General features: G+C 38.7%; 1 protein-coding gene across 2 annotated transcripts in view; it reads left to right on the top strand.

The window, feature by feature from the left end:
* Positions 1 to 23,695, top strand: part of KIF16B (kinesin family member 16B) — a 385,768-nt gene that overhangs the window by 234,162 nt on the left and 127,911 nt on the right. For both annotated transcript variants that reach the window (XM_006894757.1, XM_006894756.1), the window contains one exon: positions 1,264 to 1,314. In XM_006894757.1, coding sequence (XP_006894819.1) covers positions 1,264 to 1,314 — 51 coding nt within the window. The remainder of the gene's footprint in view (positions 1 to 1,263; positions 1,315 to 23,695) is intronic.

The raw sequence follows: 23,695 nt of genomic DNA, 5'->3' as shown, positions 1-23,695 counted from the left end.
TGCAATCAAGATTCTGCTGAAAATTATCCAAAAATGTTTGGAACAATATTTAGAAGAGGTCGTGGAACTAGGGCTGTTATAGCTAATGTTAGATGGATCTTGGCAGAAAGCAAAGAATACCAGAAGAATGTCTATCTGTGCTTCATTGACTATGCAAATGCTTTTGACTGTGTGGATCACAAGAAGCTGTGGCTGACTCTGAGAAGAATGGGAATCCCAAAACATTTGATTGTGCTAATGCAAAACCTATACTTGGACCAAGAGGCAGTCGTCAGATCAGAGCAAGGAGACACTACATGGTTCAAAATCAAGAAGGAGGTCTGTCAGGAATGTATTTTGTCTCCATACCTTTTCAATGTGTATACAGAACAGATCATCTGAGACGCTAAGCTGTAAGAGGAGGAGTGTGGCATCAGGATTGGTGGAAGAGTCATCAACAGCCTGTGTTATGCAGATTACACAACCCTGCTTGCTGAAACTGAGGAGGACCTGAAGCCCTTGCTGCAGAAGGTCAAGGACTACAGCCTCCTACATGGATTAAAGCTCAACATCAAGAAAACAAAGATTCTCACTGCTGGGCCAATTGGCAGCATCAGTATGAATGGTGAAGAGATTGAGTTAGTTAACAGTTTTAGTTTACTTGGCTCTACAGTCAACACTTATGGTAACAGCAGCCAGGAAATCAAGAGATGAATTGCATTGGCAAAGTCAGCTGTGAGGGACCTCTCAAGAGTACTGAAGTGCAATGACGTCAGGCTAGAGACTAAGGTGTGCCTGATCCAGGCTATAGTCTTCACAAATACGTGCTATGCATCAGAGAGTTAGACAGTGAATAGGGATGATAGAAAGAGAATTGATGCCTTTGCACTGTGGTGCTGGAGAAGAGTGTTGAATATTCCATGGACTGCTAGGAGAACAAACAGATTTGTCTTGGAGAAGGTGAAGCAGGAATACTCCTTGGAGTCAAGGATTCTGAAGCTTCGTCTGACATACTTTGGGCATGTTGCAGGGAGCGACTGGTTGCTTAAATATATATTTATTTAGAGTTTTAAGATTAAGAATAAATGGTTCGTTCAGTTACCTTATAAGCAGATGGATTAATAGTCAAATTAAGAAATGGAAATTCTACACAAGCATTCATTGTTGAATGATAAGTATGTTTCTTTAGAACTTTGTTCTCATAAATATTTCTAATCAAATCAGTTTTTGTTCCATGAAAATAGTTATATAATTTAATATAAATGCATTTTATTTTCCTTTCAGGATAATGAGAAACTTCATAATGGCATCATTCGACGTAAGCTAAAGTATGAGGTAAGTGATGTTTGAGATTGAAAGGACTCTCTTAAATTATGGCATGCTAATGTGATTAAATTTTCTTAATGTTTTGTTGCATAATTATAATTTTTAAATCCTGGTGAGAGTAATAGTTAATGGTGAATATAAACTATTATCTGAACTTAAAATTAGAATACTGCAGGCTGAAAAGTGCTTTCATTTTGTTTGAACGACATATGGCTGGGGTGGAGGCCTTTGACCAGTATTTCTTTTGTAACAATATCTTTCCCCTTGCTCTATATTTAAATAATAGGACTATATAATACTCATTAGTGACATTTGGAAACTGAGTGCTTCCGTATATTTGGAAAACCCCTTTCCTTTTATAAACTGTGAGTTGACTCTAGTACAAAGAAAATAATCTTGATTAACTTCTCTAGAGGATTATCAAACTAAATTTATTTAGGCATATAGTTTCTGAAGTTTTTCTTGGCTGAAGGACATGTCCCTCTCATACATTTCTAAATTTTAAATTAGATGGTAGGATTCTTGTCATTGAGGCCCGTACAATATTGAAGAGAAAACAAGAGTGGTTGTGGTGGTGGTGGTGTTAAGTGCTGTCGAGCAGAGTATAACGCTTAACAACACTATGAAGAACAGATCTGAACCCTCTTCTAGCTTGTGCTTCTATTGGTCATCTGGTAATGACATTGTACTCCTTCTAAGCCTCCATCTGCTTAGAAGTCACCCTTATAACAAGCTGGGAAGCTGGGAGTTGCCTTTCATTTGGGTGGGCGTGTAATGCCTGGCACAAAGCAGACATGCAGTACCTTTTCATAGTGATGATTTGTAGTTAGGTATGATGACAATCCAACTAAGACAGGCATAATTAAGAATTCCCATGAAAGGGCTGGGGGAATTTAAAAAAAAAAAGAATTCCCATGAAAACAGCCAAAAGAACAGAAACACTGGTCTGGGTTGGAATATACCTTGTCTTCAGTTATCAACTATCTCATCATGTAACATTTCACCCTATGACAAGAGTAAAAAAAGCTGCTGTCTCTTTTCTTCTTTAATGATATATGTCAGTTAGTGAAAGGTGAGATAAGAGTAATTCTGGCTTTCATGGTTAAGGTTATGTGTTAGCTTGGCTGTTTCGTGGTTCTCAGTGGTTTGGCAATTACTTGATAATTAATTTGTTGGTTTTCTAACGATATAGTTGTCTTTCAATTTATAATCCATTTTCACATAACAACAATTTCACCGAATGTCTTGGTTTTTGGAAAAGAACCATATCAACAAGGGAGGGCAGGGTTTTGTTCAGAATTTATTTAGGCCTTTTTATCTAGTTTTCATAAGTTTCCCCTGATTTATATTATTACCTTTTGGTCGTATGGTTGTGTATTATTTTTTGTTCTTTATGATTATTGGGTTTATTAGGGAAGTAAACAGTTACAAAAGAGAAAAGAAATAAGGTCATGCACTTATTTTTATGACTAATTGCAACCTTTTAAAAACTAAAGGCCCTATAATTTACGAAATTAAATAATAGACCATGAAATAGATATCGTACATAAATTATGTACAATGTATATCTATCAAAATATTTGCCAGTTTATAAGGTATATATGGAAATTTGTCTTCTATATGTAAATTAGATAGTCTATTTTAATTTTTAAATTATTGTTTAAAATCATTATATTGAGCAATACAAATGGCTTAGGCTTTCTATTTAACCTCTGAATGAATTAAAAAAAAAATGAACCCAGTGACTATAGGAATCCCCCAAAATGAACACAAATCCCTATTTTAACTATATTTGACTTCTTGAACAGAAAGGCACTCCTGGTTGACGTAATATCTTGCACTGCTTCTACTTATACACTTTTACTTCTACACTTTCAGCATCATTAGAGCAGAGAGGAGAGAGCTGGATCAGAATGTTTAGTGGAGTCATCCCATAACATGGATAACTCAGGTCTTTCCTAGCTTCTCTAGAGAGAACTCACCTGCGAAGACATCAGGTTTTTTTATAAGAAGTGACAGGACAGTAATTGCAAATAGAATTGCCTAGCACATGCTGGTGATATCAAATAAAAATGTTGTAGACTATCTAAAATCTCTTTTCATTTTCATGAAGAAAGCAATACCAACAATGCAGACTATATTCAAAGTTTATCAAGAAAGTTTAATAAGCTGATGATTACTCCTAGAGATGAGTTTAGGAGTGAGTGTAACTGGACAGTGATGCAGCACTTCCCCCTAGAAGAGTTTATAAATCATAGAAAAACACACTAGGCAGAACAAGGTTCTTTGCTTTCTTTTCTCTGGAACAAGAATGCTTCTGTGTATCTCCTCAAATCCTGACTTCAGTGTCTTACTAATGAGCTGCAAGCTGAGAAAAAGGTAGCTACTGAACAAAATAGCTCTCCAGAGTCACCTGTCAGCATTAGGACAGAACTAAGCAATAGGTTGGAATATTTTTACCAAAAAGTCCTTCATCCTTTATAAAGATGGCCGTCATTATCTGCTGCAGGCTGGCACAAGATGGTCAGTCAAACCAGGCATGTGGGCAGCCATCTCCTGAGATTGCCTTTATTAGAAATCCACCACTTCTGACACACTCACTCCTGGACATGCTCTGAAGTCACATCTGGTATCATCAAACTGTTTCCTCGAAGTTCAGGTTGGCAGCAGTTACAGTGAAGAGATAAGAGGACCTGCATCCAGCAGAGAGCGCTGTGTCCTGCACAACTCCTGCAGTGTTTCAGGTTCTTGGCTAAGCTCAGTGTCTTGGCTTGAACATGAATGCACAGAAAGAAGTCTGCTTTTAACCAGAACCTTGTACGGTTCCCAGACTAAATGCTGAAACTTCAACATTTAGTTGAACATGTGGCTTATTCTCTGACAGTCTTTGCACAGCGTGAATGAAGCGAAGGTGTTTACTGGCCTGCTGTTTCCAACAACACAGAACTTGACCCCCAGCTAGTGTTCTTGCTCCTGTTTCATTCCGCTTTTATGTTGTTGTTCTCTCAGGTAACTGCTTGAGCTCAGTGGACATTTTTCTTGCTTTGCTTCTCTCTGGCCGAGAAGATCCAGATCAGCTTTGATGCACAGTGTTCAATTCCTGGGCTCAGTAAAGGGGTGCTTGCTCTCTCTATTGCTTTATCATCAAAACTACTCTCCATAGAAAGGCTGTAACCTCTTGTATGTCTGAAGTGCTGCCTGCACTAATCATCCTTTGCTCAGTAAGTTTTGATTTAGCTTTCTCTTGACTAGAAAAATTAGATCTCTGGTTTGGTTTTGGCAGAGAGTTTGTTAGTAATCCAAATTCCAGAATGTCTTGACCAACATGATTTACTTTTTTCATGGAAGTATGAAGATCAAACTTTGTTCTCTAGAAGTGCAATTTTGGTTCTAGTTAAGCTTAATTTTTTGGTCCAGAGAAAGCCATTGCCATTGTTCCTTCTGAATACCTCATTGTTACCTGTGAGGAAAAGAGATCCTTTTCATCCTCATGTTAAGTCTTTCAATCTATCTTTTTCTCCAACTCTATGGTTTGATGTGGACATAGGCCCCTCACTTTAAGAGAATTTGGATGTGCAATTGTGGACAAGAAAAATAATTCCTAACAGTAGAACTTGTCTTCTTTGAAAAACTCAAACATGTATCTGACTCAAGATAAATACGTCTGAACACTTAGGAAGTTTGCAGTGCCCAGTTGTTCACACCTGATTGCATTTTTCAGGTGGCCAGGATCTGGCATGAAAAGTTGAGAAGTGAACCCTCTGTTCCCAAGATGAGACTCCTTGTCTAATCTCACTTTTGTCAAGATTTTTGAAGGGTACTCTGTAAACATATAACATTTTCCCAGTAGCATTATATTTTGTTGTCAGTGAAGGTTTACACAATAGTTTTATTTCCATTCAGAAATTTCTATAGAAATTGTTCAGTGACGTTAGTTGTATTCTTTATAATGAGTGATTCTTCTTTATATTTTTTTATTCTTCTTTATATTTTGTTGTTGGTTCCATGTCCATTAGTATAGCTGCTCTGCCTCTTCCATTCTCATATCTTTATTTAAAAATAATTGTTGATCATTTGGTCATGACTTCTCAAATGATCATAGTACACAGGGATGATATTCTTTGTTTTGTTAACTAGTCTGTTACTTAACTGAAAGATGACCTTAAATGCTAGCTAGTTTCAAAGTTTAAAGAGGAGCTCAGGACTTTAGTCTTAGTGAATCTTCATGCCCTAGTAGTCTAGTATTTATGTTCTTTGAAGAATTTGAAGTCTGTTCCGTTTTCCCCCTGATTTTATTAGCATCCAACTCTTGTAATCTTCTAATCAGAACAGTAGTCAAATACTGTCTTGTTCTTCTATTTTCAGGTTTGATAGGACTGCGGGTAGTACAGATTATTTTTTACTATAGGCTAGTTTCTTCTTATGGGAGAAGACTAGGCAGTCTCTTCCTGTGTTATTTACTTCCTCTGCAAAACCACTCAGTTCTGACTTTCTGGCACACAACAACAACAGCAGTTTATTCTTTGAGTCTTTGGTTTAATTCTTTTTTGTATATACAATTTTAAAACGTTGTTTGAGTGAAAATTTATGAAGCATATTGGTTTTTCATCCAATTATTTATTTTGTTCTATGACTTTAATCACAATACCCATAATGCCTGATTGTTTATTGCATATTACCTTTCCTTTCACCTACCTGTTTTCTATTTATTAATGTTTACTCCCCTCTCTTTCCATTTCCATCCTTGCTAGCCATCCAGAAAGATTCTAGAGCCTTCTTTTCTTTTGCTGGAGATGAGTAGATAACAACAGTTGTTTCTTAAATGACTGCTTGCAAGCTTTTAAATTCCCAGATATTACATACAAAACTAAGGTATAGAACACAAACTTATGAACTATGATGTCTATTGACAAGAATGTCCCACAAGACTATTGTCATAATCCTTCAAAGCCAGGAAACCAATCCCATAAGATGTTCTGTTACATCTATGAAATATTTATAACTGTACCTGCTTTGTGCTTTATTTCACACAAACACAGACACACAGAAACACACACACACACACACACACACTCAGTTGCCTATATACTTGTCTATTTGCATGCATCTATATAAAACGGCGAAAGCTGACCAAAAGACAGCTTGAGAAGATAAAACCAAGTATTATAACTACATTTGCAGGGCTGAAGTCAGAAAATAGAGAAGAATTCACTTGGCATTTTTCAAGCTGAAAAGCAAATGTAAACCTGGAGTTGCAATATTGAAGGATCCTGTGAGCAAAATCGTAAATGATCCAGGAAGCATAAAAAAAATGATAGATCAATGGTAATTAATTTTATAAAATGCAATGCATGGGAATGATCCTATGAAACACAATGTGAATAAAGGAATGTGTGAAACACAATATATATGAATGAAACACAATGTATATTAATTTCATGTGCAAACCAATGTTGTTGTTGTTATGTGCCATCGAGTCGTTTCCGACTCATAGCGACCCTATGCACAACAGCTCTAAACCCTGCTCTATCCTGCGCCAACCGCACCGCCTCTGACACACCCATCCCGATTACCCCAGTCACCGAATCAATCCATCTCATAGAGGGTCTTCCCCTCCTGCGCTGTCCCTCCACCCTCCCAAGCATGATGTCCCTCTGCAAGTACCCGTCCCTCCTGGCAACATGTCCAAAGTAGGTCACACGAAGCCCCAGAATCCTTGCCCCCAAGGAGCAGCTTGGTTTAATCCTCTCCAAGATGAATCTGTTTGTTTTCCTGGCAGTCCATGGTACATTCAGTACCCTTCTCCAGCACCACAGCTCAAAAGCATCCACTCTCCTTCTGTCCTCCCTAGTCATTGTCCAACTCTCTGATGCATAACAAGTGATTGCAAATACCATGGCCTGTATCAGGCGCACCTTAGTCTCCAGAGAGACACTGTTGCTCCTGAGTACCTTTGAGAGGTCCCTAACGGCAGTCTTTCCCATCGCGATACGCTTTTTGATTTCCTGACTGCTGGTACCAAGAGTGTTGACTGTGGAGCCGAGCAAAGTGAAGCTGTGAACACTCTCAATCTCTTCGTCATCCATCCTGACGCTGCCAATTGGTCCAGTGGCGAGAATCTTTGTCTTCTTGACATTGAGCCTTAGTCCATACTGAAGGTTGCAGTCCTTGACCCTTCGCAGCAAGTGCATGAGGTCCTCCTCAGTTTCAGCAAGCAAGGTTGTGTCATCTGCATAACGGAGATTGTTAATAGATCTTCCACCAATCCTGATGCCACAATTCTCCTCATAAAGCCCAGCCTCTTGAATAATCTGCTCTGCATACATGTTGAAAAGGTATGGAGACAGGATGCATCCCTGGCGTACACCCTTCCCAATTTTGAACCATGCAGTGTTACCGTGCTTTGTTCTGACTACTGCCTCTTGGTCCAAGTATAGGTTTGGTATTAGCACAATTAAATGTTCTGGGATTCCCATTCTTCTCAGAGTCAGCCACAGTTTGTTATGATCCACACAGTCAAATGCCTTTGCATAATCAATGAAACACAGATAGACATTCTTCTGGTATTCCCTGCTTTCAGCTGAGATCCATCTAACATCAGCAACGATATCCCTAGTACCACGACCCCTTCTAAACCCAGCCTGGACTTCCGGCAGTTCTCTGCTGATGTGCTGTTCTAATTGTTTTTGGATGATCTTCAGTAGAATCTTGCTTGCATGTGAAATCAATGACACTGTTCTGTAGTTTCCACACTCAGTTGGGTCACCTTTCTTTGGAATGGGAACAAATATAGATCTCTTCCAGTCAGTTGGCCAAGTGGTTGTTCTCCAGATTTCTTGGCACAACTTGGTGAGCACATCCAGGGCAACATCTGTTATCTGAAATACTTCAAAAAGGTATCATGGGTTGGGGGAAGATGGAATACACAAGAGTCACTGTACCAAAGGAACTGGCTAATCCAGAACCATTTCAGAAGTAGCAGGTAATAAAGAGCCAATGATAGTGAAGAAAGAAGACAGTTGTACTGAAGACACTGGCAAAAAAAATAAAAATATATCCATCCATCCCCAGGAATTGATGGAGTGGCAGTTGACATGTTTCAACAAGCAATTTTAGCCCTGGACTTGCTCATTAGTTTGTGCCAAGAAATATGGAAGACAGTGCTACCTGGCCAACTGACTGGAAGAGATCCATATATGTTCTCATTAAAAAAAAGTTAATTAAAATGTGGAAATTATCAAACAGTATCATTAATATTACATGCAAGTTAGATCTTTTTTTACCATATTTTTAGTTGATTTACTTACCAAGTTCATATACATTGTGTTTCACACTGAATATGTTTCATACAGTCATTCTCATGCATTAAACTTTATAAAATTAATTGTCATTGGATTTTGCCCATTATTACCTTGTTTTTTTGCCTGTATACTTCCCATTTCCTTCCCCACCCACTCCACCCACCAACCTGTGCAGCTCTATGATTTCACCCCTACCTGTCCTCACCCCTACCCATCTTTACCCCTCCGCTCTCACTTCTTACCCTCTTGGGTTCCCATACATGTTCTTTTCTTGTCTTTTTTTTTTTTAATTCTTATTTATTTACAAAGTTTGAATACATTGTTTTTCACAAAAGATCCTTTCCATTTCCTTCACCCCACCTACCCACCTAACTGTGCAACTTTATGATTAACACCCTACTCCCCCCATCCTCACCCCTCTATTTCCACCCTTCTCCCCAGCTTAGATCTTCATACTCCTTCTACAATAATGGTTTTATACAGTATTTGTCATGGTGGGTCTAAGTTAGGTACATCAGCATAATGCTCTCCAGTCCCTCCCAAGTTAGGTTCCTTTACATGTTTTGCTATTAAACCTTGCTGAAGATATTCAAAAGTGCCTAGAACAGTTATCAATAGAGAACTGCCAGAAATTCAAGCTAGATTTGGAATAGATCTGAAGGATATCATTGCTGATGTCAGATGGAACCTGGCTGAAATTCTATTTGTGTTTTGTTTACTATGCAAAGGAGTTTACCTGTGTTGATTATAACAGATTATGGCTAGTATTGAAAATAATGGGAATCAAAAAACACTTAATTGTGCTTATGCACAGCCTGTACCTAGACAAAAAGAATGCTATCTGAACAGAGGAAGGAAACACAGCATCGTTTAAAATAAGAAAAGGCGTGAATCAGGGATGTACTCTTTCTCCATACCTATTCATTCTGTGCACTGAGAAAATCATTTGAGAAGCTGGCCCTAATGAGAAAGAATGTGCCATTAGTATCAATCAACATCTGGGTTATACAGATGATACAACTATGCTTGCTAAATGTAAGACTTGAAATGCTTTCTGCAGAAGATCAAAGACTGCATCTCCATATCAAGAAGACCAGATCACCATTGGACCAAATAGGTCACATCATGAAGATGGAGTAGGGATTCAAATTGTTAAATAATTTCATCTTTCTTGGATCCACAGATGTTACCCTTGGTACCAGCAGTCAGGAGATCAGGGTATGCAGTGCATTGGGAAAGGGAGATTTCACTAAAATGCTGAGGAGGGGTGATGTCAGATTAAAGATTAAGACATACCTAATTAAGGTCAGGCTGGAGACTAAGGTGCACCTGATCCAGGCTATAGTCTTTGCAATTACATGCTATGCATCAGAGAGTTGGACAGTGAATAATAATGATAGAAAGAGAATTGATGCCTTTGAGTTGTGGTGCTGGAGAGGAATGTTGAATATACCATGGTCTGCTAAGAGAACAAACAGGTTTGTCCTGGAGAGGGTGAAGCCAGAATGTTCCCTGGAGTCAAGGATTCTGACGCTTCGTCTGACATACTTTGGGCATGTTGCAAGGAGGGACTGGTCCTTGGAGAGGGACATCATGTTTGGGAGAGTGGAGGGGCGGCGCAGGAGAGGAAGGATGAGATGGATCGATTCTGCGAGTGGAGTGGTGGGAATGAATGTGTTTGAGACAGCGAGGTTGGCACAGGATAGAATGGTGTTTAGGGCTCTTGTACATAGGGTTGCTGTGAGTCGCAAATGACTTGATGGCACATAACAACAACAACAATTAAGGTCATAGTCTTTTCAGTCACTTGCTCTGCATCAGTGCACTGGACAGTGGTTAATGATGGTACAAGAAGAATCAATGTCTTTGAGTTTTGATATTGGAGAAGAGTACTGCATATATTACAGACTGTCCAAATAACAAATATTTCTTGGAGAAAGTGCAGTCAGTGTGCTCCTCAGTAGCAATGGTGGCAAAATTTCCTCTCACATTGTTTGGGCATGTTGTTAGGAGGGACCAGTCCTTGGATAAAAATGCACACTTGGAAAGATGGAAGTTCCGGTGAAGCGGAGGAGACTTGAACATCAAGTATATAAGACATAATAAGGATGCACAGGACAGGGTAGGTTACAGATTTTATGTTCATTGTTGTTGTATGCATTTGAATTGGAACTGACCCAGAGCTGACCGTGCAGCAGGTTTTCAGAGCCAGTAAATCTTACAAGAAGAGATTTCCTAGCCTTCTTCCACAGAGCTGCTGGCAGATTTGAACTATGTGCCTTTGGGATTGCAATGCAGCTTCTTACCACTAGGCTACTCCTCTACTGTATATGTTGTTGTTGTTATGTGCTGTTGAGTCCCTTGCAACTCATAGTGACCCTGTGTACAACAGCCCTAAAACCTGCTCTATCCTGTGCCAATCTCACTGCCTCTGACACACCCATCCCAATCACCACAGTCACTGAATCAATCCACCTCCTAGAGGGCCTTCCCCTCCTGCGCTGTCCCTCCACCCTCCCAAGCATGATGTCCCTCTCCAAGGACCGGTCTCTCCTTGCAACATGTCCAAAGTATGTCACACAAAGCCCCAGAATCCTTGCCTCCAAGGAGCAACCTGGTTTAACCCTCTCCAGGTTGAATCTGTTTATTTTCTTGGCAGTCCATTGCACATTCAATACTCTTCTCCAGCACCACAGCTCAAAGGCATCAATTCTCCTTCTAGCCTTCCTAGTCATTGTCCAACTCTCTGATGCATAACAAGGAATTGCAAAGACCATAACCTGTACCAGACACACCTTAGTCTCCAGAGTGACACCATTGTTCTTCAGTACCCTGGAGAGGTCCCTAACAGCAGACTTTCCCATTGCAATACTTCTTTTAATTTCCTGGCTACTGGTGCCAAGTGTTGACTGGAGAGCCAAGCAGACTAAAGTTGTAAACAATCTCAATCTCTCCACCATCCATACTGATGCTGTCAGTTGGTCCAATGGTGAGAATCTTTGTCTTCGTGACATTGAGCCTCAATCCATACTGAAGGCTGCAGTCTTTGACCCTCTGCAGCAAGCGTTTCAGGTTCACCGCAGTTTCAGCAAGCAGGGTTGTGTCAGCTGCTAACTCAGATTGTTGACAGATCTTCCACCAATCCTGATGCCACACTTCTCCTCATAGAGCCCAGCCTCTTGGATAATCTGTTCTGTATACAGGTTGAAAAGGTATGGAAATAGGACACATCCCTGCCATACACCCTTACCAATTTTGAACCATACAGTGTTTCCCTGCTCTGTTCTGATGACTGCCTCTTGGTCCAAGTATAGGTTTCGCATTAGCACTATCAAATGTTCTGGGATTCCCATTCTTTTCAGAGTCAGCCACAGTTTATTATCCACACAGTCAAATGCCTTTGCATAATCAATGAAACACAGATCGACATTCTTCTGGTATTCCCTGCTTTCAGCTAAGATCCATCTAACATCAGCTACAATATCCCTAGTACCAAGACCCCTTCTAAACCCATCCTGGACTTCTGGCAGTTCTCTGCTGATGTGCTGTTCCAGGGTGTTATATATTTATATATATCATGATGTTGCCAGTTGTCCCAGTGGTGAGAATCTTTGTTTTCTTGATGTTGAGCTTCAATAAATATTGAAGGCTGCAGTCCTTGACCTTTAGTAACACACTCTTCAAGTCCTCAGTTTCAGCACGCAGGATTGTACCATCTGCATAACACAAGCTATTGATCAGTCAGCCTCCCAGATATTCTGTAGTACATATAGGTTGAGAAAGTATGGAGATAGAACGCATCCCTGACATACACCCTTCCCAATTTTGAACCGTGCAGTATTTCCTTGCTCTGTACTGATGACTACCTCCTGGTCCAAGTACAGGTTTCACATAAGCACAATCAAGTGCCCTGGTATCCCTATTCTTCTCAGTTAGCCACAGTTTGTTGTGATCAACACAGTCAAATGCCTTTGTATCCTCAACGAAACACAGACATTTATTTCTCTGGTACTCTCTGCTTTCAGCCAAGATCCATCTAGCATTAGCTATAATATCCCTAACACCACTGGCTCTTCTAAATCCCTGCACATCTCTCACACTAAATATTTAATACATATGTATATATTGTACTCATTAAAAAATTATATATATATGTATAATGTATAATCTTACCACTGAGCCAATTGGCAGCACCATGCTAGATCGAGAAAATATTAAGGTTGTTAACAATTACAAGTTGCTGAGCTCCACAGTCAGCACTCTTGGCACCAGGAGTCAGGAAATCAAAAGACGAATTGCATTGGGAAAATCTGCTGTCAGTGACCTCACCAGAGTGCTGAAAAGCAATGATGTCAGTCTAGAAACCAAGGTGCACCTAATTCAGACCATGGTCTCTGCTTCTTGCTATGCATCAGAGAGCTAGACAGTTATGAAGAAGAATCAATGCCTTTGAGTTGTGGTGCTGGAGAAGAGTCTTGAGCATACCATGGACCACCAAAGAAGCAAATAGGTCTATCTTGGAGAGGGTGAAACCAAGTTTCTCTTTGGAGGCTACGATTTTGAAGCTCCATCTCACGTACTTTGGGCACATGTCCTGTGTATATGTGTATATATGTGTGTGTGTATATATGTGTGTGTGTGTGTGTGTGTGTGTATGTATGTATGTGGCTTTGTAAGTAAGGACTTGCACTATTGTTGCATAAGCAAGTAGTTCGATCCACCCCCTGCTCTGTGGACAATCTCCTCTCATGCAATTTACAGCCTCTGTAACTTGACGGAGAGTCAGCTGTGAGTAGGTTGGAGCTCAATGGCATATAAGAACAACAGTATATATATGTTTGAAGAAGCAGCGCAGCAATCCCAAAGGCACCTTGTTGGAGTTCACTAGCAGCTCCATGGGAGAAAGATGAGCAGTCTCCTCCCATGTGATTAACTGCATCTGAAAACCCTACGGAGTTTCAGTGGTGGGTCAGTTCAGACTCGATGGTACACAACAAACAACACTTAACTATATACATATATCTCAAAAGTCTCTACATATATCTCAAAACTCAACTTCTTGCAGTCGAATCGGAACCAATTCATAGCTGACACTAAGTGGATTTTCAGAGACATTAAATCTCATGGGAGGAGATTGCCCATTTGAACTGTCTGCTTTTCATTGGCAATGTTGGCCCCATATGGGCCAACATACATACATACCAGCACATAGCTTTTGTGGTTGTTATTACTTTTATTTCAAAATATGTCATAGCAGTTATCACATGGTCCTTCATTCTTGTGTACATTTTAGTGAGATCTTTTACCTTTTTCAGTCTCCCCACTTTTGACTGTCATTCAGCATTGCCTTTCTCATCACCAAAACTAAGAAGTGTCTGCCTTGAAAAGTGTGAATTTCCTTCTCCCTCCCAGAACCACTCCAAACAATTCAAACTCTTTGCCATCAGGTCAGAACTGACTCTTAGCTGACCCTCTGCCACGTTTTCAGATTCTACATTGTGGCGGAGGAGGACACTGTCCGTCTTTTCTCCTCAGAGCTACTGAATTTGCACTGACAGAGGTGGCACCACCTCTGGCTTGGCAGTGCAGCTCCCTATGGACTACACCATCAGGGTATGTTTACCTGTTGGTGTCACTTCATAAAAGTGACATGTTCTTCTGTGATTTGGCTTACTTTGTGCAATATAATGTCCTTGAGGTTCATCAAAGATTCAGGATGTGTTGAGAACTCATTTTTCTTTATCACTGAGTAGTATTTTCTTGAGCATACTTACCCCATCTTATTCTTTCAGTCATTTACTGATGGGCACTCTCTCTCTTTGCTCTTGAGAATTTTTCTGCTTTGCTGCTGTCAACTTAAATGTGCATATGTCTCCTCATGTCTCTTCTGTTATGTCCCTACATTAATGTGGGGAGCGTGGAATTGCTGATTCTTCTGGCTCTGTTTCTAGTGTTTTTGTGAGATTGTCATATTGTTTTCTATAACACCTGTATCATTTTGCATTCCTACAAACAATAAATTAGGGTTCTGTACTACACATTTTTGAGGTCTTTAATAATATGAAAATAAGTCAGAGAAATATAATTATATCAGACCTGCAAACCTGCAAAATAGCAAATATAAGTATCTTAATTATAAACATTCAAGTTGAGATGTCCTCTGTTATATATAACATAGTGGACTGCTGACTGAAAGATCTGATGATTCACATCCAGCAGCAATAATATTAAACCAGTATTCACAAGGCACTGATCAAATGTCTTTATTATTTCCTGGCTTCATGTTCTTGAAAGTCACATTTGTCCCTTTCGGTGCTCTCATTATTTGTGAGGCAGTTACATCCTTTCTGATTGTGTTTGGCTTTAAAGCTGATGTGTGTTGTCGTAACTTGGACTGTCTGTGACTGCTGGATTCCAGAGGGCTAATTTGTGCCTCCTGAAAAAGTGCCTAGGCGGGCGGTGACCTGCATTGACTCCTTGCTGTCATGAGGACAGTCATATAACTGAGCCCATCCATTAGTGATGATGCATCCAGCCTCCTAGAAGGACCAGAGATTTAGAGTGCATTCCCATCTCAGTGATAGGAGATACTGAGATAGGGATTCATGCCCCCTGATGTCTTTTTCCTCAGTTAATTACCTTTTTCTTTTTCCTTTCATAGTTATCTTCCAGTTCTCCTCAGTATTCTCTTCCAATATATATGATTTCAGCTCTTGTTAGTTTATTTATTTTTATTATCTTTCCTCCCACCATATTTCCTCAGTGTCTTTATATTTCTACTGCAGAAAGACTATTTGGTCTTACTTTCCTAAAGACTTCTTTCTACTCTCTTGTCGAAAATACGATCCCCTCAGAAGGACTGCAGCACTTTTCACTGCCTGCCTTCCCTGTTGTTTCTCAGCACATCTATTGCCCAGAACTCTGGCAGAGAGGCTCTGCTGCCTAAGCCAGACAGTCAGGTGGCCTCCCAGCTGAGGTGTCCTGCCCACATCTGCCTTGCCTCTATCTTCTCTCATTAGGAAGTTCCAAACATACTTCAGTGTCTCTGCTCTATTCGTGGCTTAAAGACAGTATCATTAAGATCTTGCTCCCTCCTAACCACTCGTTTCTCTTTATCCACTTCTGTTTAACAGCCTTAAGAATATCAGAATACAAATTTTCTATTTCTTTTTCATTACCTCTGATCCTGAGTCAATCTGCATATATTCTCTTGTCAAGTGTGTGTATATTCTATTGAATTCCATGTTTTGAAATGAAGGATTCATGTCTTTTTATTACTGTACATTCTCCTCTTCCACTCCCAACCATGACTGTGTGTAGCTCCAGGAGTTCTCATTGAATGTCACGGACAGTTGAGTGGCAATCCCATTAAACTGCTCGTATTAGCCTTGGCATGGAGAGATCATTTGCTCTTCTGGTAGACTCTCTGGGTAATGTCCAATGTAAATGCTCTAGCCAGCTTTTCACTTCTATTCCTAAGCAGTGATAGAGATAGCACCTAAGCTTAACACACTCAAAAACTTACCACCTCTTTTCTCCCAAGAATGTCAAGTCTTCCCTTTCTCCCCATTATAACTATTAAGTATCTACTTAAGAGGCTTTACATTTTCATCAGGTTAGGAGATGGAGAAAGGCAGAGTTGGAAAATAGATTATGATCCACAAACTAGTGGCACCAGCTTAATATAGTTTAGAGGCTTTATGGTTTTTTGAGACACTTGAATTCAGATACGTTAAGATGAAACATGTTGCCATTTCCACAGCTCCCACCTTGCCAAATGCACACACATGCATATGCTTAACACATGATCTATTGTCTTGTATTTGAAAGCTTTTAAATCTGCAGTCTTCAGCATGAAAATTGTCATGTTCTTGGTTAGTAGGTCTTATTTTAATCATTAAAAATATGTTCTAAAGTAGACCATTGAAATTTTCTAATATCTGATCAATAATCCTCTTATTTTTCCTCTTCTTAATTTTCTTTCTTTTTTCAATAAAATTTTTATTTTATACTAGTTTGCTTACAAAGTTTGTATGCATTGTTTTTCACACTGGATCACTTCCTTTCCCCACTCCTGTCTCCACCCATCAAATTGCAGGACCATAGACCATGTAATCAACGACACCCCTCCACCCATCCACACCCTTCTGCTTTCACCCTCCCCCTCTTTGTAACCTCATACATGGTCTACAATAATGGTTTTATACAGTATTTGTCCTCATGAGACTAAGTTAGTTCACTTAGCATAATGCTCTCCAGTCCCTCTAAAGTTAGGTAGTGATTTATAAAATCACTGATCCTACATGCTGCATTGTATTCTATATTGTGAATGTACCATAATTTCTCAATCCATTCAGTTGTGGTTGGACATCTGGACTGTTTGCCTGTTCTTGCAATGGTGAATAATGCTACTGTGAACATTGGTGTAAGAGTCTCCATTTGTGCCTCAGTTCTCATTTTCTCAGAGATAATTCCAAGCTGTGGAATAGCTGGGTCATATGGAATTTCTATGTTCAACTTTTTGAGGAAGTGGTAAACTGCCTTCCAGAGTGGTTGTATCATTTTACAATCTTACAATGTATAAATTCCTATCTCACCACACCCCCCTCTCTAACATTTATTACTTGCTGTCCTCTTAAACTTTTCCACTGCTACTGGAGTGAGATGGTATCTCACTGTAGTTTTGATTTGCCAGTGATTTGGAGCATTTCTTCATGTGTCTGTTGGCCATCTGAATATCTCCTCTGAGAAAAGTCTTTCCATATCTTTTGGCCATTTTGTAATTGTGTTATCAGTCTTTTCCTTGTGGAGGCCCTGTAGGATTCTTCTGATATGTTTTCTATTTTCTAGCTAGTATATTTTGCTTTACAACTTGGTGGTGGTGGTGGTGGTGACTCATTCGTTATTTTCTTATGTACCCTTGATCGGAAAACAAATGAAATTAACAATAATGAAAAACTGGGGGTAGAATTCAGGATGACAGTAGAAGGATCACACATTTCAAAAAAGATAAAACTAGTACAAAATTTCAGCAAAGAGTAGTAAGTATTAAGTAGATAAATTTGTTCTTAGGTGTTAAAAACAAACACAATTCTACAGTGTTATAAATCCTAGTCTTTAGCATTTTATGTCATCGTATTGCATAATGCAACAGATATGAACATTATATAAAAATCTTATTTCCTGTGCTAACTTCTCCAGTTGATTTTATGATCCAAGGAGGTTACAGTGAAATTCATGTTCCCATTTTACTACACATTTTACACGTGACTTCTCTTGCCTGAGAAGTCCACTATAAGACAAAATATGGTTTTCAAAAACGATAGCATACCTTGCAATCTGTGAGGTATTAAGGCTCTCCTAATACCTATGGAAGCTATTATCATTAATTATGTCATTATTCACTATGGCTTCAGAGCTAATGATGAGTTTCTTCCAGATCCACAGACTTGTTCTCTAGGAGTTCTACACCTACAGAACTATTGTAAGGAAACAGTTTTGAAAGTCTCAATTATTCAACCAGTGTGATGTTTTCTCAGTTACAATGAATTCCTCAATCAAAAGAACATAAATGTACACATAGTTTGTTGAATGGCACTTAGCAGTATTGTGATACAAACAATTACAGGATGAGACTTGTTAATTCATTTTAGACACTACCTCTTTGAATACTTTTGAAATAGTGATTTCATCTGAATTTTATTAAAATCTATTTTACTTACATCTGCTGTCTTGCAGATTTCTGGTTATTACTATTGTTGTATGCCATTGAGTTGCTTTCGACTCACAATAATCCTGTGTACAACAGCTCTGAAGCCTGCCCTGTATTAAGCCAGTCTCACTGACTCTGACACACCACCATTACCCCAGTTACTGTATCAATTCATCTCAATCAGGGTCTTCCTGTCCTGCACATGATTCCCTTAAACAGTATGATGTCCTTCTCCAATGACTGGTCCCTCCTGCCTGTGAGCCCAAGGTATGTGAGACAGAGCTTTAAAATCCTTGCCTCCAAGGAGAAACTTTCATCTTCTCTAAGACAGACCTATTTGTTTCTTTGGCAGTCAGTAGTCTGTTCAAGATTCTTCTGCGGCACCATAACTCAAAGGTATCAATTCTTTTTGTCATCCTTAGTCATTGTCCAGCTCTCTGATTCCTAGCAAGTAATTACAAAGACCATGGCCTGGATCAAATGCACCTTACTCTCTATACTGATATCCTTGCTTCTCAGTACTCTGGAGAGGTGCCTGAAAATGGATTTTTCCCACTGTAATTTGTCTTTTGATTTCCTGACTGCTGATGCCAGAAGTGTTAATTGTGAAGCCAAGCAAGCTGTAATTGTTAACTACTTCAGTCTCTTCTTTATCTATCATGGTGCTGCCAAAGCAAGGATGTATTATTATCCTCATAACATAGGTTGTTGATGAGTCTTCCTTCACTCCTGATGCCATATTCGTCCTCATAAACCCCAGCCTCCCAAATGATCTGTTCTGCATGTTGACTGAAAAGGAATGAAGGCAGGATGCATCCCTGATGCACTCCTTTCCTGATTTTGAGCCATGCAGTGGTTCTTTGCTTTGTTCTGAGGACTGCTTCCTGGTCAGGGTATAGGGTTCATATAAGCACAGTCAAATGTCTGGGATTCCCATTTTACTCAAGGTTAGCCACAATTTGTTGTGATCCACACACTTAAATGTCTTTGAAAAATCAATGAAGCATGGATAGACATTCCTCTGGTATTCTGTTTTCTGTCAAGATCCATCTGACATTAATGATAATGTCTCTAGTGCCACAACCTCTTCTAAACCTAGCTTCTATTTCTGATAGTTCTCTGTTGATGTACTGTTTCAGTAGTTTTTGGGTTTTGTTTTGTCTTTTTTTAAAAATAAAATTTTTATCATATACTGGTTTACTTCAAAGCTCACATGCATTGTTTTTCACACCAGATCTTTCATATTCCCTTTACCCATCCATACCCCCTCCTTTCACCCATCAAGTTATGCCACCCCATGATTAACCACACCACTTCCTGCCTATCTGCTCCAACCCTTCCTTCCTTGGATCCTCATACACATTTTACAGTAATGGTCTTATACAGTATTCATCCTTATGGCACTCAGTTAGTTCACTTAGCTTAATGCTCTGTAGTACCTCCAAGTTAGGTAGTGATTTACAAAAGCATTACTCCTGCATGCTGCATAGTATTCCACCATATGAGTGTACCATATTTTTCCAATCTATTCATTTGTCCTTAGGCATTAGGAATGTTTCCATGTTCTTGAGACGGTGAATAACTCTGCTATGAACCTTGGTGTGCAAGCCTCCATTTGTACCTCAGTTCTTGTTTTCTCAGGATATATTCCAAGCAGTAGAAGAGCTGGGTCATATGAAAATACTATATTCAGCTTTCTGAGGAAACACCAAAATGCCTTCCAGAATTGCTCTGCCATTTTACAATCCAACAAATAATGTATAAGAGTTCAATGAGGGAGAGAACAGTTAAAAAGCAATATATTATAGAGTATTATGATTATCATAAGAGACAGGAATGAAGGTTGCAGAGTGGAGTATACTCAGGGCAGCAAGGGAGAGGGGAGTGTGGGGGGATTGTATACCAATGAAGGAATTTTTCTTTTACTTTTCAAAGACAAGGGTGAACTAGGGGTGGAGGGTGGGCAGGGAGAAAAGTACAACAATGAATGAATGGAAATCCAAAATCTCTGTAAATGTTCATTAAAATAAATGAAAAAAATTTAGTTTTGAATTTTTAAATGAATATTAAATTAGTTACTATTTTTGTAGTAATTTTAAAATAAATATACCTTGAAAAAAATAATGTATAAGAGTTCATATCTTGCCACATCCTCTCTCTAACATTTATTACTTGCTATCCTGTTAAACTTTGCCACTGCTGCTGGAGTGAGATGGTCTCTTATTGTGGTTTTGATTTGTATCTCTCTTATTGCTAGTGATTTTGAGCATTTCTTCATGTGTCTGTTGACCATCTGAATATCTTCCTTGGTGAAAAGTCTTTCCATATCTTTTGTCCATTTTATAATTGTGTTATCAATCTTTTTTCTTGTGGACGCCCTGTAAGTTTCTGAACATTTTGATATGAGACCTTTGTCTGAAATGGTATTGCCAAAGGTTGTCTTTTAACTTCGTTGGAAAAATTTTTTTATGTATACAGGGATTTAATCTTTAGAAGATTAAATCACTCATCAGCTTATCCTCTCCAGATTGTGCAATTCTGGCTGTATTTGACAGTTTCTTTATACCTTAGACTAGGCCGTCTAAGCTTGATCCCTGTTTGTCTTTTATGAACTTTATGGTTTTGGGCTTTTCTCCCAGGTCTCTGATCAACCTTTAGTTGATTTTTGTACATGATGTAAGATGTGGATCTGTTCCAGCTTTTTGCAGTTAGCAGTTCAATTATGCCAGCACCATTTGTTGAACAGGTTGTCATTTCCCCATTTGATAGGTTTTATTTCCTTATCAAGTATCAGTTGACCATAGATAGAGTGGTCCATTTCTGAGTCCTTGATTCTATTTCATTGGTTTATGACATTGTACCAATTCCATGCTGTCTTGATTACTAGTTCTGCCTCCCACTTCATTTTTGTTTTTTCAGAAAAGCTTTGCTTATTCAGGGTCTCTTTACTCTCCACATAAACTTGACAATTTCCTCTTCAATCTCCTTGAAAAACAAATTTTATATCTGTATTGGGATTGTGTTGAACACGTAGATTGCTTTTGGTGGATTGCCATTTCCACAATATTAAGTCCTCTTATCTATGAACAGGGAACATTTTTCCACTTATTTTAGGTCTTTTCTTGTGCCTCACTGAAATGTTGTGTAGTTTTCTTTGAAGGAATCTTTTGTGTCTCTAGTTAGGATCACTCCCAAGTATCTCAGTTTGTAGTTGGTTATTATAAATGGTAATTGTTTTTTGTTTTTTTGTTTGTTTCCTTCTCTGAGTTCTCTTTGTTACTATAGAAGAATCCCCACTGACTTTTGGATATTGATCTTATATCCTGCCACTCTAATATATTGCTCTACTAGTTTTAACAAGTTTGTTGGGTTGTTATTGTTGTTGTTATTGAGTCTTTGTGACTTTTCTGTGCATACTACCATTATCATCTGAATATAGTGATAGTTTTAACTATCTCTGCCAATCTGCATGCCTTTTATTTTCTTCTATTGTTGTATAGCCCTAGCAAGCATTTCCAATACAATATTGAATAGAATTGATGACAGTGAGCATCCTTGTCTGGTTCCTGCACACAAGGAAAATGCCTTTAGTCTTTTTCCATTGAGAATGATATTGGTTCTTTGTTTTTCACATATACTTTTCACTAAGTAAAGGAAATTTCCCTTCTATTCCAATTTTGCTGAGTGTCTTTATCAGGAAGGGGTGTTAGATTTTGTCAAATGCCTTTTCTCTATTAATTGCTAAGATCATATGATTCTTGTTATTTGCTTTGTTAATATGGTGAATTATGTTGATTGTTTTTCTTATGTTGAATCATCATTGTATACCTGTTATGAATCCCTGGAATAATTGTTATGAATCTCACTTGGTCATGATGAGTTATTTTTTAGATCTCCTTTTGGATTCTATTGGCTAGGATTTTGTTAAGGATTTTTGTGCCTATGTTCATGAGAGATATTGGTCTGTAATTTCTTTCTTGGTAATATCTTTGCTTAATTTTGGTATGAGGGTTATGCTTGCTTCATAGAATGGCTCTGGGAGTGTTCCTTCTTTTTCTATTTTTTCTAATAGTTTAAGTAGGGTTGGTGATATATCCTCTCTGAATGTTTGGTAGAATTCAGCTGTAAAGTCATCTGGTCCAGGACTTTTCTTATGAGAAGGTCTTCTTATGACTTTTTAAATTTCTTTCTTTGTGCTAGGTCTGCTTGATTGTTCTGTATTTGTCCATTTCCTCTAGGTTTTAAAATTTATTGAAGTATAGTTTTTCATATTATTATGATATATTGATTTAATTTCATCTGGTTTTGTTTTGCTTTCACCTCTATAGTTTTTTTAGTTATCTGTGTGTGCTCTCTGTCTCTCTCTGTGTCTTTCTCTCCTCTGCCTGTCTCTCTCCCCCCTCTCTCTCCCCCTCTCTCTCCCTCTCCCTCTCTTCTCTCTCTGTTTGACAGTGGTTTGTGAAATTTATTGACCCCTTCACGAAACCAGCTGATGGTCTTATTGATGATTTTTACTGTTTTTCTGTTTGCTATCTTACTGATTTCAGCTCTTGTCCCTATAATTTCTTTTCTGTTAGAGGCTATAGGTGCTAAACACTGTGACAATGATGTATCAAATGTGAGAATGGTTACCCATGGTGGGCAGTGGTCTGTGGAGTTCCCTGATTAAAACAAGCTTGGAAACAGGAGTGGCATCCACTTCCAAAATAGCTTGCCTCTAGAAACTCTATAAACTTGGAGAAACAATCAAAGATATACGATTATTCAGGTCTTTCATTCATAGGGTAGCTAAGTGTCATCTACCACTTGATGACACTTAACAACAACAACAGAGGATATAGTTCTTTTTTCTGTTTGATGAAGGTACTGAGTTAGATCATTGATTTCCCCTCCCTTTTTCCCTTTTTATGTGTGTGCCTATTGCTATGAACAGTCCCGTGAGGACTGCCTTAGCTGCATCCCAGAGGTTTTGGTATATTTTCATTTTAATTTGTTTCAAGGAACTTTTTTTATTTCATTTTTTTATATCTTTTACAATTTAATAATGTTCTAGAAGAAAGTTATTTAGTTTCCACATGAGTGGTTTTATAAGCTTTACTCTCCTGTGGTTAATTTCTACTTTTATGGCATTATGGTCTAAGAAGATACTTTGTATTATTTCAGTGTTGTTGAATTTGTTGAGGCTTGATTTGTGTCCTAATAATGTGATCGATTCTGAAGAAGGTACCATGTGCACTTGAGAAGAAAGTGAATTGGGTTTTAGTTGGTTACAGTACCCTGAATATATCCACTAGGTCCAGTTGGCTGACTGTATAGTTTAGATCTTCTGCATCTTTGTTGAGTATCTTTTGAGTTGACCTATCCTTTGGTGATAGTA

This window comes from Elephantulus edwardii, unplaced genomic scaffold, assembly GCF_000299155.1.
Source record: "Elephantulus edwardii isolate Elephantulus edwardi_28Jun2011 unplaced genomic scaffold, EleEdw1.0 scaffold00150, whole genome shotgun sequence".
In the NCBI taxonomy this organism is placed as follows: domain Eukaryota; kingdom Metazoa; phylum Chordata; class Mammalia; order Macroscelidea; family Macroscelididae; genus Elephantulus; species Elephantulus edwardii.
The sequence above is the reverse complement of the archived record's forward strand: the minus strand, read 5'-3'. Positions and strand labels throughout refer to the sequence as shown.